The 18161-nt window shown below is 36.8% G+C and overlaps 2 protein-coding genes across 2 annotated transcripts in view; both read left to right on the top strand.

Annotated features, from left to right (window-relative positions):
* ABCA12 (ATP binding cassette subfamily A member 12) overlaps nt 1-18161 on the top strand; it is a 167792-nt gene that overhangs the window by 131581 nt on the left and 18050 nt on the right. Inside the window, exons 34-41 of the mRNA XM_027590137.2 lie at nt 2698-2950; nt 3566-3652; nt 4448-4541; nt 7431-7558; nt 10072-10159; nt 11879-11984; nt 15583-15637; nt 16210-16387. Coding sequence (XP_027445938.2) covers nt 2698-2950; nt 3566-3652; nt 4448-4541; nt 7431-7558; nt 10072-10159; nt 11879-11984; nt 15583-15637; nt 16210-16387 — 989 coding nt within the window. The remainder of the gene's footprint in view (nt 1-2697; nt 2951-3565; nt 3653-4447; nt 4542-7430; nt 7559-10071; nt 10160-11878; nt 11985-15582; nt 15638-16209; nt 16388-18161) is intronic.
* On the top strand, nt 206-666 carry LOC118356826 (10 kDa heat shock protein, mitochondrial). Its single transcript, XM_035726720.1, has one exon. The coding sequence runs from the start codon at nt 311-313 to the stop codon at nt 617-619; it is 309 nt and encodes a 102-aa protein (XP_035582613.1). The 5' UTR covers nt 206-310; the 3' UTR covers nt 620-666.

The raw sequence follows: 18161 nt of genomic DNA, 5'->3' as shown, positions 1-18161 counted from the left end.
CTACAATTTCAGATTTGTGTTCGACAAGTTAAAATCCTTCCTGTAATTGCTGCTGTCCAATAATGGACAAAATTACCTTGTAAGGTAGCTGACTGCTATTAAACATATTCAGCAGAGGAGTCATTGGAAAAAAGTATAATAAAAGAGTCATCGCTCTTTTGCGGGGAGGAGCGGGGGAGGGGGTAGGAGTGAGCGCGCCTGCGCGCTGGGCGGCCTTTTCCCACGTTCACGTGGCCGAAGGGTCGTACTGCGGGTCTTCTTGCAGAGGCGGCAGCTCCAGAGCGGAGTACCAACTGCGGCGGTCGGCGTCATGGCAGGGCAGGCGTTTAGAAAGTTTCTTCCCCTCTTTGACCGAGTTTTAGTTGAAAGGAGCGCAGCTGAAACTGTAACCAAAGGAGGTATTATGCTTCCAGAAAAATCTCAAGGAAAAGTGTTGCAAGCAACAGTAGTAGCTGTTGGATCGGGCTCTAAAGGAAAGGGTGGAGAGATTCAACCAGTTAGTGTGAAAGTTGGAGATAAAGTTCTTCTCCCAGAATATGGAGGCACCAAAGTAGTTCTAGATGACAAGGATTATTTCTTATTTAGAGATGGTGACATTCTCGGAAAGTATGTGGACTGAAATCATTATTAAAATGGCATGAAGTGAAGCTGCCCATTCCAGTGAAGTTGTGAAGTCTTTCATCATGTAAATAATTTTCATGTCTCTCTTTTATAATAAACTAATGGTATCCAAACTAAAAAAAAAAAAAAAAAAAAGAGCCATCACTCTTTATGGGGCCTCATTGGGAAACATGTCTAATCTTTCCCTTCTGTGAACAATTCAGGTGATGAGAATATTCAGGCTCTGAGGAAATGCTTTTGGGGGAGGTCTCAGATTTGATGAAGTCAGACTCCATGGCTAAGAACCTATAATAATAGGTTCCCCCCCACCCACCCAATTCCTCACACAAGACATGTTTGAAAAATCGTGCTTCTTGATATGACTGAGGAATTGGGCTCCTTTGAAAATAACTTTTATCCTCACTTATTCTCTTTCTGACAGTTAATTTCTGCCTTTGGAAACTATTTACTTAAGGAAGCATATAGTAAAATGATGTATAAATTATGGAATAGTCATTTCAACAGTTTGCTTAACTTGGAAAAAATCTCTAGGAACAGAACTTTTAATTAAACATTTGCCTGGCTCTAAAACTTAGAAAAGATCATCTCTGATGTTTGCGTAGTTCTGGAACTTGGGAGTCTCAGTTGTCCTCTGCCATATTCCTCATTTATCATCTTTTGGGGAATATAATTGTCGAGCCCATGGAATTGAGGACTTTGATTAGAAAGTGGTCATCTGCTTCAGGAAGTAAACGTTATGTATTTGCCTCTGCATTTGTCTCATAATTTGAAACTATTCTTCAGTCAAAATGTTTCCCTCACTGACATTATCTTTTAGAAAGCACATTTGCTCCATTTGATACACCTGTAAGTCATCCACATGTAATTTCTCAAGAAACAGAAAAGCATACTAATTAACTTAAAATATTCAGCTCCTTCTACAATTCCCCTTTGCAGAGATATGAGTTTGCATTTAAACTTGTTCACTCTGTTTAATTGGAATTCATTTTAAATTAAGCAGCTTTGTATTTTTCCTTATCAGCTAAATGAAGATCATGATTTTTTGTGCTGTATAATTTGTGATGGAGAATTAAAACTATCCACAGACTTGACAGTCATCTTATTGCATGTAGAGGAGTGCTTGGCGGCAGGCCCTCGGAGAGAATGTTACATTTTAGGGAGGGCTATGGGATTATCGGTTGTAAGAGCACCATAGAGGAAGCAACAGTTTATGGCTTCCACGGCTCCTCTTATGTTCAGAAGCCAGGGAATTTTTCTCCACACCTGAAGAACATTTCCCGAGGTTGGGGGTAATGTAGACATTTATTTCCAATGAGTTCTTTTTTGTGACTCTAGTGGTAAAAATGGAGTTTTGAAATGCCATATATAATCAGTCCAGATGTCTAAAGAGAATGTAATGAACGAATGTTTGAACTAGAATCACACTTTGGAGGAGAGCATTTCCCTTTTCCCAAGTGTAAGGAGAATTCACAGGACCTCACCTTAGAGTGAGAGCCAGTTAGGCTTATAATCACTAAGTTACCCACAGTAGGAATGAGTTTTTAGACTAGGCAGATGTTTTGGTTGCCATTTATTTTTTTTTTAAACTGAAGTTATATGTTGTATTAGTTTATGTCATATTAGTTTCATGTGTTGGTTTCTGTTTATCTTATTTGAATTCAGTCTCTTGATAGAAGCTATCTCTTGACTATCAGTAATTAGCAATACATACCGAGCAGGCATTGAGACTTTGGAGATCGGGGACAATATTCATTTGTCAAATCGTGAATCTCTCCCTTTGACGTGTAAAATGATTATGTATATAACTACTAATGTTTTGTACATAGTGATTTATAATTTGCAAAGCATTTTACATAAAACTCTATGACTTGGAGAGGCTCAGTCCCAAAGTTAAAAAAGGAAGAGCTGGACCTCATCTCAGAACCTTTAAAATACAAGCTATTCCTACCACATCACATTATACCATCCACCCATGGTTTTTGAAGTTACCTTGTTATGTGATTTATCATGTTTCCCAGAACCGTATCAAACCTCTCTCTCTCTATTTCTCTCCACCCCCCCCCTTTTTTTAATCAGACAAAGTCCTGACGAGGGGAGAGAGGTTGGGTGGTTTTGATCTGTTACTGAAGAAGATCATGGCTATCCTCATTAAGAGGTTCCACCACACCCGCAGGAACTGGAAAGGTCTCATTGCTCAGGTTATCCTCCCCATCGTCTTTGTCACCACTGCCATGGGCCTTGGCACACTGAGAAATTCTAGCAACAGTTATCCAGAGATCCAGATCTCCCCATCTCTCTACGGTACCTCTGAACAGACAGCCTTCTATGCGTAAGTTTCTCTCCTTTAAAACATCTCCCCAGTGCCTCCAGAGGTGCGGCTGTGCCCCCATGACTGCATGCAATGCTGAAGAATAAAGAATTATGAGGCGCTGTACCTGATTCTGCCAAAGGAATGGACGGTTTTGATTTATTGCAACATGACAGTTCTATTGCCAAAGAATAACTTTTTAAGAGTTCCTGTGTTTGTCTGAAAGTAAATTTATTGTAGGTCTTTATTTTTAATGACAAGACTTTAATCAAGAAAACCAGGCTAGGTGTGGCTTCCCAATCTGTTGTAATATATAGCAAATAACTTTTTAATGACCTCACAAATATAAGATAGTAGGTCGGAATTCTGCATAATTTGGTATTATTACATATATACAATAGGTGACCACTAAATGTATGTAATGTTTGGAAAATAACAAGGCAGCCGAAGAAGGATATGTGCTGATTTTTTTTCCATGATACTTACTTTTTTTTCCTGATACTGAGTCTTTCTCGGGTTTTTAAGAAGACTCTCCCATACAGCATATTTTATTTTTCCAAATTATTCATAAGTATGACTTTAATATGAAAGAGTAGTGGAGGATCACAAATTTGTCCCTATCCTTTACTATTACAGGAATTCTCACCCAAGCACACAAGCCCTGGTCTCAGCACTATGGAACTTCCCTGGCATCGACAACATGTGTTTGAACATCAGTGATCCGTAAGTGGTTCTCGGGTTTTTTCGTTTTCTTTTCCCTTTCTTTTTGACACTCCAGTTTGTGCATGTACATGTGCACGTGTGGATGAATGGGTGTGTGTTGTAGGCTGGAGAAGTGCCGCCCCTGAGGGAGATCTGTATGAACAGATTTTCTCTCTCCCCTCTAATTCATTCCGTGGCTAAGCTGTGCTGTAATAATAAACATTAGGGGCATTATAATTTGTAGAGTTCTCTCCTGTACATATTTCCCTTTAACAATCACAACAACCCTGTGAATTATTAATCCCATTTTTAAGATTGGGAAACTGAGGTTCATGAAGACTGAGATACTTGTCAAAAAACAATATAGATTCTAAGTTGTGCAGCTAAAACTAAGATACAAGTCTTCGGACTCCAATCCCTGTCTTTGCACTATGTAGTGTTTCCTATTCGAACTTCCAAGATGGTACATGGTGCATGTGAACCTGACATTGGTGCATTATTTTGCTAAAGTATCCCCTTCCTGTCAGAGGACAGGATGAAAGAGCAGAGAAGAAAGGGGTCAAAAAGCCACATCCTGCCACAATAAAACAATTCAGTGAGCTTTGGTTTCAACACTGTTCTATCAATAAGTGTCCTCTCTTATCCCCTGTAAAATGTCAAATCATTTGAAAATGGTAGTGTAATGTATATTTGAGTTATGAAAAACCAGCAAACTATACCTAAGACTGTACACCTGAATTTAATACCAAATACTCGTTTGTATGCTCATACATAAACATGAGAACACATACATACCTCACTCATTTTTACTTGCAGAAGGTGTTTAAAGGAAGACAGTCTGGGAAAATGGAACACCAGTGGGGAGCCTATCACCAATTTTGGTGTTTGCTCCTGCTCAGAAAATATCCAGGTAAGATGGAATTCCATTTCAGTGAAGTAGGAAAAAGAAAGGAATAAATATTGAAACTTGAAAGATCTATCCAGGTTACCAAAGAGTCAGTATAATTTCATTTTATGGAAGCTAGTAGCTCAGAGATGTGGAGCAGGGCAGCTCAGAAATATTGCCTTTGAACTTCAGGTCACTGTTTTAAATCCATCTCAGAATAAATTTCCAAAGGCAGGTAATTCTATGACAGTCTTTGTGGAAACCAACTAAAAATGAATTTTTGGTCTCAGTTCAGTTCTAACCAGAAAGTTCTATGTTTCAGACAACAAAGCCACCACAATTGTCATATTTGAAAACAGTAAGACTGCCCATTTGGGGTCAGCTATGAAGTCAGCAATGTGTAAGTCCAGAACAGAACTCCATTTGTCTTTAAGGAGCACCTCCAGCATTCAAGAAAAATCCACGGCCTGATAGAAACAGAAAAGATTATCCAACCATCCCTTATGCCATCTGTATTTTATAGATACACACCTTACTTTTCTGGGCCTATCAATTTAACATACTTTTAAGAAAACCAAATTCACTAGGGAAATGAAAGATTGTTGAAGAGAAGAGGTTACTGTTAGTTTCTGAGAGTGACTTTGTGGTCAATTTACTTCCCCACAGTAGAGGAATCTAGCAATATTTTCTTAGTAGCATTATATCATTGAACCTTGAACTCTTTGCACAATATTTTGGAATGAAATGTTTTCTGTAAATGCAACCTATTATTGTGTTCTCATGCAAGACAGTTACTAACAATGAAAGCTGGGATCCCACAAACATCTTCTGGAATCCTTGCATATTTCAATACCAGCATTACCCAGTACTCAAAAGAGTTTTCTAATCCCTCATTTAATCTGGCTAATTTCTGAAATTCTTAATGTATTTTCCATAGTTCACAGTAAGAGTCAATTTAATATTTAAAGTTGGAATCTAGATAAATTTCATTAATCAAAGGAAAAAATGAGAGAGAGAGAGAGAGAGTCAAAGCAAGAAACAGACTTTTTTTAATTATAGAATAATCTGATGGTTACCAGAGAGGGTGGGGTGGGGAATGGGTGAAATAGGTGATGGGGATTGAGGATCGCACTTGCTGTGATGAGCTCAAGGTGATGTATGGAACTGTTGAATCAATATATTGTATGCCTGAAACTAATATGACATTGTATACTAACTAACTGGAATTAAAATAAAAATTTTAAAGAAATATATAAATAAATCACCAAATATGTATATAAAACTTTTGACAATATCTACTAATGCTGAAGATATACATAAACTATGGGATCAGCAATTCCATTCATGTTATATTCCCATCAGAAGTGTGAATATGTTCACCAAGAGGCATATACTAAACATTCATAGCAATACTATTTGTAATAGCCACTCAGATTCCCACCAGCAGTAGAGTGGATAAATCAAATGTAATGTATTTTCACATTGGAATTCTATATACAGCAAAATGGGAATGCTTGATCTACAACTATACACATCATATGGAGGATTCTCACAAGTGAATGATGAGTGGAAAAAGCCAAATACAAGAGAGTATACATAATATGATTCCATTTATATTAAGTGCAAAAACAGGCAAAACTATTCTGTGCTGGATACTTTGGGAGTGGTAGTGATTGGAAGGAAACATGATGAGGGGCCTTCTCCAGTACTTGCATTGTTTTGTTTCCCGATCTGGTTTCTGGTTACATGGGTGTGTTCAGTTTGTAAAAAATGCATCAAGAAGCATACTTATATGTGCTTTTCTGTACATATAATTCAACAAAAGATTAAAGTTAATAATTACATTGCATACATAAGGTGTCTCTGTGGAATCAGTAGCATTCTATAAATGTGATCTAAATGTTGACCCAACTTGATGTGTAAGGTGAAATTCAGCATTCATTTTTTAGAGCAGTCTGAAACTTTCTGCTCTCAGTGCACGTGTGGTGCTAGCCTCAGGCTCTGGGACATCATGTGAAGGGATGGAAGGAAAACTGGAAAAATGCTAGGCTTCTCCCAAACTAAACTTCATGTCAGAGAAGCATGGGAAGCTTCAGTGAAAAGTAAGTGGTCAGGAAGTGCAGAAAGCTTATGAGCATAAAAATAAGTGGTTAAAACTAAGCTCTGAGGTTGGTTAATAGTAATGTACCAATGCATTTAATTTTGACAAATATGCAATGACAGTAATGTAAGATGCTAATAATAATGGGGAGAACTGGGTGAAGGGTATACAGAAACTCTATTAAATTTGCAATATACATATATGTGCATATAGAACTATATAAGCAACTTTGCAATATAAACAAAATTTATTTTGATATAACTTTAAATTTACATATGTAAAGATTAGGTTTAGATTTATTTAACATTAAGTTATATAGATTTAGATATATGTAAACTTGAGCTCTGACACTCAGGTTTAGTACCTTAAAAAACGATACAATACAAACTCATCCACTGCTGTCCCCTGAGAACTTATGTCCCTTAATGTCATCTTTTCAATTCTAGGCAAACATTTTTTCTTTCCTATAAATTATCGAGGGAATTTTGAGTTATCTTAGAGTTTAATGTTATTCTCCACGCATATCAAACTTCTTAGTACAGTGAAAAGAAAATTGCACATTGGTTAAGTTGTGTTCTTTTTGGCTTCAAGTGAGTCCTAAACATATGTATGTGTTCTATATAAATAATAACTACTCTAATTTCTTGGAATAGGAAGATGCCTTCCTTTTCAAAGCTCTTCAGAGTCAGAAGACAGTGTTATCACACTCCACCTGTTGCAGCAATAGACAAGTCGCGAGACCAAAACTTCTTGACGTTGTCTATTTGATTTGCAAAGCATCAAAGAACTTAATTTTTAACTTTATTTTTCAGGAGTGTCCTAAATTTAACTATTCTCCACCTCATAGAAGAACTTACTCTTCTCAAATAATTTACAACCTCACTGGGCACCGCTTGGAAAATTATCTTATATCAACTGCTAATGAGTTTACGCAAAAGAGGTAAAAACACTCTATAATATATTAATTTAGCATATCTTGCTTTCAAATTTTAATGGCAACTGCCTTCTGAACTTGAGACAATAGATGAAAATTTCTGGGGCACCTAGGTCGTTCAGTCTGTTAAGTGTCCGACTCTTGGTTTCGGCTCAGGTCATGATCTCAGGGGTCTTGATCTCAGGGAGATCAAGCCCTGCATCAGTCTCCTCGCTCAGCAGGATGTCTGCTTCTCTTCTCCCTCTTCCTCTGCTCCTCCCCCTGCTCATGCTTTCTCTCTCTAAAATAAATAAATCTTCTAAAAAAATAGATGAAATTTTCTATTGATTATTTATGTGGTTAAATTCTCTATTTTATCAAAACAGTCTTATGTGTGAAAATTCTTTAAAAAATATCAACCTCCTCAAATTAAGACTCATTTTAAGAAATTAAAAAGCACTGGAGTTTTTTTTTTAGGCTGCAAAAAATGTATTGTTAAACTTGTACATATTTTTTTTCCTTGAGACAAAAATGTTATTGACTAGATTACACCAATTTGGAGAGGGTTTTTTTTTTTTTTAACTTGATCCCAGGACCCTGAGATCATGGCCTGAACTGAAGGCAGACACTTAATCAACTGAGCCACCCAGGCATCTCCAGTTTGGAGAGTTTTAGGGCATGGCTTTAGGTGATAATTGGCCTTAGTTCCAATATAAATATCTCAAATTTAGATTGTGCTAACTGTGTGTGGATAAAATGTGTCCATGTATAGCAAGGCCACAGGCTCATACCTAAGCCACCCGAAGGTTTGCCATGGGTGTAAGGTTGGTAAGCTTGTGTTTGGGATACTGTGGATGGATCTGGAGGACACTATGTATGCTAAGTGAAATAAGCCAGACACAGAAAGGCAAATACTGCATGGTCCCGCTTGTATGTGGGATCTGAAATAGTCAAACTCACAGAAGCAGAGAGTAGAATGGTGGTTGCCAGGGTCTGGGGGTTTCGAGAAATGGGGAAATGTTGGTCAAGAGCTACAAAGGTTCATTATGCAAGATGAATAGATTCTGGAGAGCTAATCGAGAGCAATGTGACTGTGGTTAACAATACTGTATTGTATACTTGAAATTTGCTAAGAGGATGGATCTTAAGAGTTCTCACCACACACGCACATACATGCACAGGCATGCAGGTGCACACAAAAAGAAAATGGTAACTGTGTGAGGTGATGGATATTTTAATTAGCTTGATTGTGATTATTTCACACTATATACATACATCAAAACATCACGTTGTATACCTTGAAGATCTACAATTTTTATTTGTCAGTTATACCTCAAATAAGGCTGGGGGAGGGAGAGTTGGTCATTTTGCAAATAGCTACTGTTTCATCCATTCCTCTATCTCTTCCCTCTTTTATTTCTCAATGTGCACAAATGACTGTTCACTGTAAAATAATTAGAAACTACATATAAACAGAAATAAAACCAGATATAACCACTTTTGATTGTATATCCTTACAGAAATTTTCTAGACACAGATACATGTAAATTTTTTCAACAAAATGAGGTTTATTAAAAACAAACATTTCTAAAACCTGTTTTTTAAAAAATAAACAATATACTGTAGTGTTCTTGGCATGTCAAAAATACAGCTCTATTGGGCTTCTGGGTGGCTCAGTCGTTAAGCGTCTGCCTTTGGCTCAGGTCATGATCCCAGAGTCCTGGAATCGAGCCCCACATCGGGCTCCCTGCTCAGCGGGGAGCCTGCTTCTCCCTCTCCCACCCACCCCCCCGCTTGTATTCCCTCTCTCACTGTGTCTCTGTCAAATAAATAAAATCTTTAAAAAAAAATTACAGCTCTATAACATCACATTTAGGATGATAGTCACAAGATTAGTCTAGTGTGACTGCACCATTGTTTATCTAACAAACCTAATTTGGGACATCTAAACTAATCTATTCTTAAAATTACTGTTTGAATTTTTTAAATCCACTTTTTATTTTTAAGAGACTGAACTGATGCGTACCAGGCAATTATATAGGCACAATTAACCTACAGATACCCAGGAAGAGAAAAAGTATATACCACCAGGGGACAAGCTAGGGGGGAAAGTCTGGAGAATTGAAGAAAACAGAGCCACTTGAAAAATTATGAGAACTGATCTTATATCACTTTAGTATTAAATCACTTCTTTAAAAAGTATTTTTAAGGGCTAAAATACTATAATTTTTGAGATGGTGGATGATCCAGTTAAGTTGAAGGAATTGCTTAGATTACATATCACTTATTTTCAGAATGATTACTCCACATTTGCAATTGTTTAAAAGGACTTTTTACTTCTAGTTATAATGTACACTTTAGATTAAAATATGATAAGAGAAATCAATAAAAATGTAAAATATTTGCCAGGCAGTATTTACTTCATACTTTAAATGTGTTCCTAATGGAAAGAAAACATTGAGCCCTTGGTTAAACAATTTAGGTCCATTTATGAATATTTTCTCCATTAAAAGAAATATAAATTTTGTTATTCTATATAGGTATGGAGGTTGGAGTTTTGGGTTGCCTTTGACTAAAGACCTTCGTTTTGATATAACAGCAGTTCCTGCCAATAGAACACTTGCTAAGGTAAATTATAACCTTTCTTCTGGGATGTCATACAAATGAGAATGTGAACTTGAAATGCTCAAGCATTTTCATGAGGCCAAAACAAAACATGGGTGCAATCAAGTTGAGAAGCTGTTTGGCATAATGCTTTCCCTGTAACACCAGGGTTCAGTCCTGTGTATTTACCCCAGGGAAACACAAGCACCAGGGTATATATACAAAAATTTACATAGTAGTGTTTCTCATATTAGCCAAAAACACAACCCCAAATGTCCATATACAGTAGAATAAATGAATTGTTGTGTATTCATTCAGTAGAACTTTCAGCAATGAAATGAGCTCAGTTCCATACAAGCAGGTAAATATCCCAAACATTACTAATAAACAAAAGAAAAAACAAAAAGAAACACTTAACCATGATTTCATATGCCATAAACTTTAAGAGTAGGCAAAACTCGACCATATTGTTTAGAGAATATCATGATTTTGAGGGACACAGAGAATCCCAGAGAAGATATTCTGGATGCTGGCAATTTTTGTTCCTCAACTTGAGTGATGGTTCAATGGGTGTACTCCTTTTATAATTTTTTATTAAGCTATACATTAAAGTCTTATGCATATTTCTTTACGTATATATCATATATGGTTATCCTTGTTTCTTACAGAACATGGATACTTAACAGAATTTGATGGAGATAAATACTCCTATTGGCTTTCCTTTTTTTTTCTTTTTTTTAAACTAGATCATACCTATGCTTTGAAACAAGCAAGAGTCACAGACTCACACATATATGATCTATTGGAGTCAGGAATTTTAAACCATCCTTCACATATTTATCATTTGGTAGTAAGAGACATATATAGACTTGGGGGAAGTAGAGAAACTAATATTTATTTAGTAACTGTGATAAGCCAAGGACTAGAATCACCTGTTACACAAACTACCCGATTACGTCCTCACAACATTCCTATGAGATAAATATTATGGGGCCTATTTTAACTGGTTTTCCTAAGGTCATATAGAAAGTAGACAGTAGAGTTGGAGATTTGAATGCCCTCCCCCCACCATTTGTTCCTTTTCTTTCTCTCTCCACACACACAGTCAACATTCTTGCATAAACGAAGAGTTCTAATATTAAATAACTTCTCTCGTGTGATTTTAAATTATCAACTGGGTTTCTTGAATTGAAACACAGCAGTATTTTAAAACCCTCTGTTTTTGACAGAGAAGGTAAATACCATAACTCACTTCTGTGTGGATTATAACTAGGAATGGAAAGTTAGTGCTAGAATTTCCAGATTATCAGTCTTTTTGCTAAGGACACAATGTTTGTGTATGTATTTAATTTCTTTGTACAGCCTGACCTAGATGCCATTTGTTGTTATTATTATTATTATTGAGGATGCCTTAGCTCTAGTCCCACAGAGATGGAGATGTTAACGATTTCTCCAGTTTATTTCCAGTTTTGCCTATGGAGAAGGTACAGAGTAACTAATAACTTACTGCTATCACACAGGGGAAACAAAATGTTTTTCCCAATCTCTGCCCATCTCTAAATTGGAAACATAGAGGTGTGTAGTCAACACTCTGGGGAATGGTTGTAATCTTCCAAGATAAAAAAAGTTATTGGGAAATTGGTGCTCTTCTTTTAAATATAAATTCTGTGGGCTGTCAGATGTAAAGGCAGCCTAATTTATTTGAACACAATACTGATCTTGCCTCCTGTTGGAATTTAACAGGTATGGTATGATCCAGAAGGCTATCACTCACTTCCAGCTTACCTCAACAGCTTGAATAATTTCCTCCTGCGAGTTAACATGTCAAAATACGATGCTGCCCGACACGGTAAAGTTACTTTTGCAGAAGCTTCTTATATTGCAACTTTTGCCTCTCTCCATATAAAAATGCATGTTAGATCCTGTTTCCTCCAGGTATTTTATGGTATCTAAATCACAGATCTTTAAAAGGAGTCTGAAAGTGGTAACTACCACCAGATGGAACATTCTGGATAATCTCCTTAACTTCGGGTTAATTTAGTTTCCTCATTTATCAAGTTAGGATAATGCTTACTTCATCCTTATTGCTGCTCTCACATCTAGTAGCTACAACTCATAGGAAAATATTTTATTTCTATTTACTTGTATATAGGCTAAGAAATTAAAAATACTTAAATGTTAATAATTCTAAACATGAAGCCAGAACTTTTAAACTAAAGAGTTCTGCACCTGACCCAAACTGTTATCATTAATTGAGCACTTACCGTATGGTATGTGCTTTATGTGAAATATTGCTAATCCTTAAAAACAGCCTTTCAGGATGAATATTACTGGTCTCTGCTATTATTTCTCTAGGGCTCAGAAGTGAGATTTGAACCCAGATCTGTATGACTCCTGTCTCTTCATTTTTCTAATACTTCTCTGAACTCAGCCAGGTCTCCTTCCATTGGATTTCCCAGGAGGCATCCACATAGTTTTCAAAACAGGGTTTGGGATTTGAAAGAGACTGATTTACTTTTTTCTAACTCAATTACTATTCGTCAAACCATTTCATCTTCTTAAGCCTGCTCAAATTATTTTCCCACACTGATCCTAAAAATTAATAATGATAAAGATGGAGAAAAATGAGTAACCTATTTGCTGGCCAAGACTGCGTTTCTAGCCAAATAAACAGGCTAATAAATAGCCCTATTAAATAGAAAAAAAGACACAACATATCTTTCAGAAATGCCAACTTCTGTTTTTCTTTCATCTCCTTACTGTTGGGCAGAATAGTGTGTGCTGGATATTCTGGTGATTGTAGAAGTAAATTACAGAGTCAAATACTCATTCTAGCAAGAGAATCCTTCAGTCTACATTTTAGAGACAACAGTATTTTTTCCCAACTGCTTTGGCATTTTCCTAGAAGGAGGAACCATGAAGAAAATAACATGACTGATAGATGGTCCTTATCTAGAGCATCAATAAAGGGCATAGTCAAAAGTGGCAAGTTAAATTAAATGGTGACTAAAGCCGGATGGGTTTAGTATAACTTGGTTTGAAATATGATGGAACACTTGACTTTTGGTAGGATGTCTTCATCAGAACAAAGGGTGTTTGTTTCTGTGACAGATAATGAAAGTATAAGAGCTGTATAAATGCTAAGTAGGTGAGAACAAGAGACCAATGCCACTTTTGAAGAATCGGCTTTTGACACCTGTGTTCAGGTTTCATTTATTAGTAGTATTCTTTGCCAAGACCAAAGCAATCTGGATCACTCTGGACTCTAGCAGGCTTGTTGTTCCTAGCACTGCATTTTTTAAGTTAGAGAATTTAAAGAATTAAGGATTCTGGAACATAAACTTTATATTGACCCTAAAAGGAAATTTATATTTTAGGTTTAAAAATAAGGCTTAGTTTGAGTTATATAGCAATTAGTAGTAATGTGCCATATATATATATAGCTTTTCTTGTGTAGATTCATGAAAGTGATAGCTTTCCACCCTCTTGGGAAGGAGTTTGATTTTCTTCAAAGAAGAAATCATGTCACCCTAAAATACTTCTCTTGTTTTTTAATGCATGTATGGGGTCTGCCATGGTAATACTGTCTTTAAAAATCAACTCAATTACTCTCCTGCCTTCTTGCTCCCCCAATGACACTAGCTGTTTTAAGGCATGTTTGTTGAATTCTGAATGAATTGGGATTTTGCTTAGCTGTAAAACTGATTTAATTCTATAATGCTAGTAAATATCTTTTAATTAGTTCTCCTTTGTGATGTCAATATCTATTATTTTCATGGGGTTCCCTCTAGTGGTTAATTTAACATGAAAATTGTTTTCTTCTCAAACAATATAGGTTTGCTTGTTTTCTCTAACAAATGTTCTACAGGTACGCTCTGTTCCAAATATACTGACACATCATTCCCTCCACCCTCATGTTCATTCTAACCCTTTATTGCATTAATAGTAATGGTCAATGGGAAGCATCTCATTTTAGGTTGACAACTTATAGAGACAACAGAAACAGATAATGTGTTATTTTTAATGTATATTGTATATGGGGGACATCATTGAAATTTTAAGATTCAATTTGATTTAATAAGTATTCATTGACTGATCACTGTACTCCAGACATTATGCTGGATGCTATAGAATCCACAGAGAAGATTTCCATATGCATCCTTAACCCTAATGCATTTACTTGAGCTTTCTGCTAAAAATATGTATAAAACAATTGGTTCAGCAGCATTTTTCATAGTGGAGTAAATGCATTTGCAAAGATTCCTCTGGTGAAATAGAGTAAGTTCTTGATTCTGAAATACCAAGCAGAAATAAAAGAAATGTTTTCCCCCTGCCTATATTATAGTTCAGCAATAAGGTTTAACTAGGGCCCCGAGGAAAACTGAATCTCAATAAAACAAAGAGACCATTAATTTACACAAAAGATAAGAAAAGTGCATTCCCCTATGATGTGATTAAAGTTATAGGCCGCATTGATTGTTGTTTCTTTGTTTTGCTTTAATTTATTTTTTCTAACATGTAACAATTGCAGAATTCAACGTCAAAATATGTCACATTCTACTTAGTAAAAATTATAAATTTAAGTTAATGGAGAGAATATAACTTTAGAATAATTTCTATTTGGCTGCTGTGAAAGGGTCTTTAATATCCTGATATAATAAACATATACTATGTGAACAGTAAATGAGAAAGTTCTTGCTTGGCTTTGGACTCTATATTTTATTAGCCATTTTGACTATGGCTAATTATGGCTACCAACATCCTCTGATAAGGGGAGAAAAGAACTTTGCTTCTAACTCGGAAACTATAACTGACTATGGGACATCCCGATAATTTAGGATTATACTGGATTTAAGTGACTACTTTTTCAGAGCCAGCTAGTTTCTCTGAATTCTCTTGGATCTTTATGTCTCAATGAAAATCCCTCAGGGACAGCTGAAACCCCCAAGCCTTACCCTGGTAGAGTTCTAGAACAATAGTTATTTTGGAAGTAGTAAAAGAGGAGGGATCTTCTCAGGCTACAGTATTTTCCCAGCAAAAGACAATAAACAGGGATGGGGTGGTCAGTGTTTTTTAGGAGATCCTCATATAATTGGTCTAAATACCAATATAATAAGTGCTACTGAAATACAAACATATGTGATTAGATGGAGAGAATAAAATGGAAAACAAAAATGTAATAGAGGGGAAATGCTATATAAGAAATGTAAATTCTTGCCCCTTCTCCCAAAATTCCATGCACAATGTGAAAGCATTTTTTTTTTCTTTTATGTGAGTGCCATTAATTGTATGGCATTGATGAGACTGGGTGGGGGGAAATAATTTTCCTTTAAAATAGTATCCCCAAAGTAAAATTACAGCATAAGGAGGAAAGTATTATGTATTTTTCATCCAAAAATGGGTATTTCTGAATATCTGTTAATGAAAAGAACTGTCTCTTCTTTAAGGCATCATCATGTATAGTCATCCCTATCCAGGAGTGCAAGACCAAGAACAAGCCACGTAAGTAGAAATATCTGGCATGACTACTCACTCCTCGGCATATAGTCAAGCTTCTGTATAAAGTACTATAATTGGAAATCACAGTTGTATCTGAATGAATGTCAGTCTAGAAGTGCTGTTTATATAAGTCACTGACCGGGATAAAAGGAAGTTTCTGAAAGTCTGTACAGTGAGGTTGCCAAGTGAGCTTGCTTTCTATAGAGTCAGAATCTGCTGCTTTTATAAGTCAGGTGCATAAGTGCTTCATCATTTCCATTTCCCTGCATAGCATTTAAGTACTGTTTCTATGCTCAAGAACTGTATATTCCTTGCATACACCCAGTAACTCTTGGAGACCGGGGTTTATTTATTTATTTTTTTACCAAATACCCCTGGTCAATTCCAATGCACTAGAGTTATATTTATCTGGGGTCATATGTAGAAGATACTATCTGGCTGCCTCGCAGGAAGACTTATTTGCGTCAGAGCCAAATCTTACACTGTTTTGTTGATGGTTTTAGTCATGAATCTTTCTGAAAGGAAAAGAGTTCCAAAACTCATGGATGCTTTCCTCTTCCTATTGCTAACTACAGAATGAGCAGCTTAATCGACATTTTAGTGGCGCTCTCCATCCTGATGGGCTACTCTGTCACCACGGCCAGCTTTGTCACCTATGTTGTAAGGGAGCATCAGACCAAAGCCAAGCAGCTGCAGCACATCTCAGGCATCGGTGTGACATGCTACTGGGTGACAAACTTCATTTATGACATGGTGAGTAACTTGCGTCATTGCAGGAAAGACATGATTGATTTGGGAGAAGACATCAGTTTTAGGGGCACCTGGGTGGCTCAGTCGGTTGAGCGTCCAACCCTTAGTTTTGCCTCAGGTCATGATCTCAGGGTCGTGAGATCGAGCCCCATGTCAGGCTCCACGCTCAGAGGGGAGTCTGCTTGAGACTCTCTCCCTCTCCCTCTGCCCTCCCCTGAATCAGGCCCACTCACACATTCTCTCTCTCTCAAAACAAATAAATCTTTTTTAAAAAAAGAAGGCATTAGTTTTTTTTTTTTTTTAAGATTTTATTTATTTATTTGAGAGAGAGAGAGAATGAGAGATAGAAAGCACGAGAGGGAAGAGCGTCAGAGGGAGAAGCAGACTCCCCGCTGAGCAGGGAGCCCGATGTGGGACTCGATCCCGGGACTCCAGGATCATGACCTGAGCCGAAGGCAGTCGCTTAACCAACTGAGCCACCCAGGCGCCCCAAGAAGGCATTAGTTTTATTCACCGTACCTTGTTCAGATTATTACAAGTCAGTAAATTAAGAAAAAAAAATTTGCATCAGTCTTACAGTCATCCAATAGTTAGGGGAAAGATCCACCTCCCCTCATTCTCTGTGGTCTGAGGACCATCTATATCAGATTCCCCATGACATTTATTGAAATGCAGATTTCTGGGCCCCACTCCAGACCTGCTAGTTCGATATCTTGGGAGTGGAGCCAGGATATGTATTTTTAACAAAATCCTTTAAGTTGTTTTATGCATACTAAAGTTTGAAAGCCACTACTGTGGAGAAATAGAAGTTAGCAAAATAGCCTTGCCCAATGGTACCAAATAATCAAGCTTATAAAAATTTAATCAACTAATAGTAAAAAATTTGAAGTAGCAGTCCCTGATGAATGACATATTAGAGAAGATTAGTTGGGACAATAAAGGATGAATTTCATTGACAGCTTTCTCATTTGCATAAAATGGTCCCAAAGTTCAGATGGGTTTTCTTGACTCCAAATGTGCCAGTATTGGCAAAAAGCCCAGGAGGTGGTATCCATTTGCCTGGTGATTATGGCAAAATTGTCTGAGTTGCTGTATAGATCATTGGCTTGAAGAGCTGGAGAGTAATTAACTTTGTTAATGTATCCAGTGAGGTTTGAAATGTGTTTGTTAAAGAAGTCAAATCTAAAAAGAATCATAATGACTCTTTTGGATTTAATAGGAGCTTTAAAGCCAAGAAAGCTTAAAGTACACATTTCTGTGAAAGGCTACTTACTACTTAGATTTGTTGTCATATATCTGGTGCTCATTCCAATATAAGAGATTTCCCCCTCCCCAAATTAAATTACCATCTCCCTCATAGTGTGCATCTTGCTGCAACCTGCACATTTTTTATTTCTGTTTGTCCATAAAACACTGAGTTCTTTGTTCATATACCTGTGATTCCAAGAATGTGTGGAACCCGCCACCCTCTGTTTTACACACAGAGTGGCTCACATTGATAACCAAGCCTTAGAAATCAACCACCTGACAGTGTTGTGGCATTCAAAATGAAATCAATACTTTGAGGACCGAATCTAATACCAAGATACCTGACTGTCTGATCTTTCTTACTGAACCTCTGTCACCAAAGGATCCCAAGTCTCAAAGCCTGGAGGCAGGAACACCAGGGACTCCATGTACATCTATAAAGATGGAGATTGGCTTGACCTTCTATTGCAGGAGACAAATTCTAGAGTGAAATCAATGTAAAATAAGCTGAACATTGCAAGCTACAGGA

The sequence above is a fragment of the Zalophus californianus genome, chromosome 3 (genome assembly GCF_009762305.2).
Source record: "Zalophus californianus isolate mZalCal1 chromosome 3, mZalCal1.pri.v2, whole genome shotgun sequence".
Classification (NCBI taxonomy): domain Eukaryota; kingdom Metazoa; phylum Chordata; class Mammalia; order Carnivora; family Otariidae; genus Zalophus; species Zalophus californianus.
This window is presented reverse-complemented; position numbering and strand designations above follow the sequence as displayed.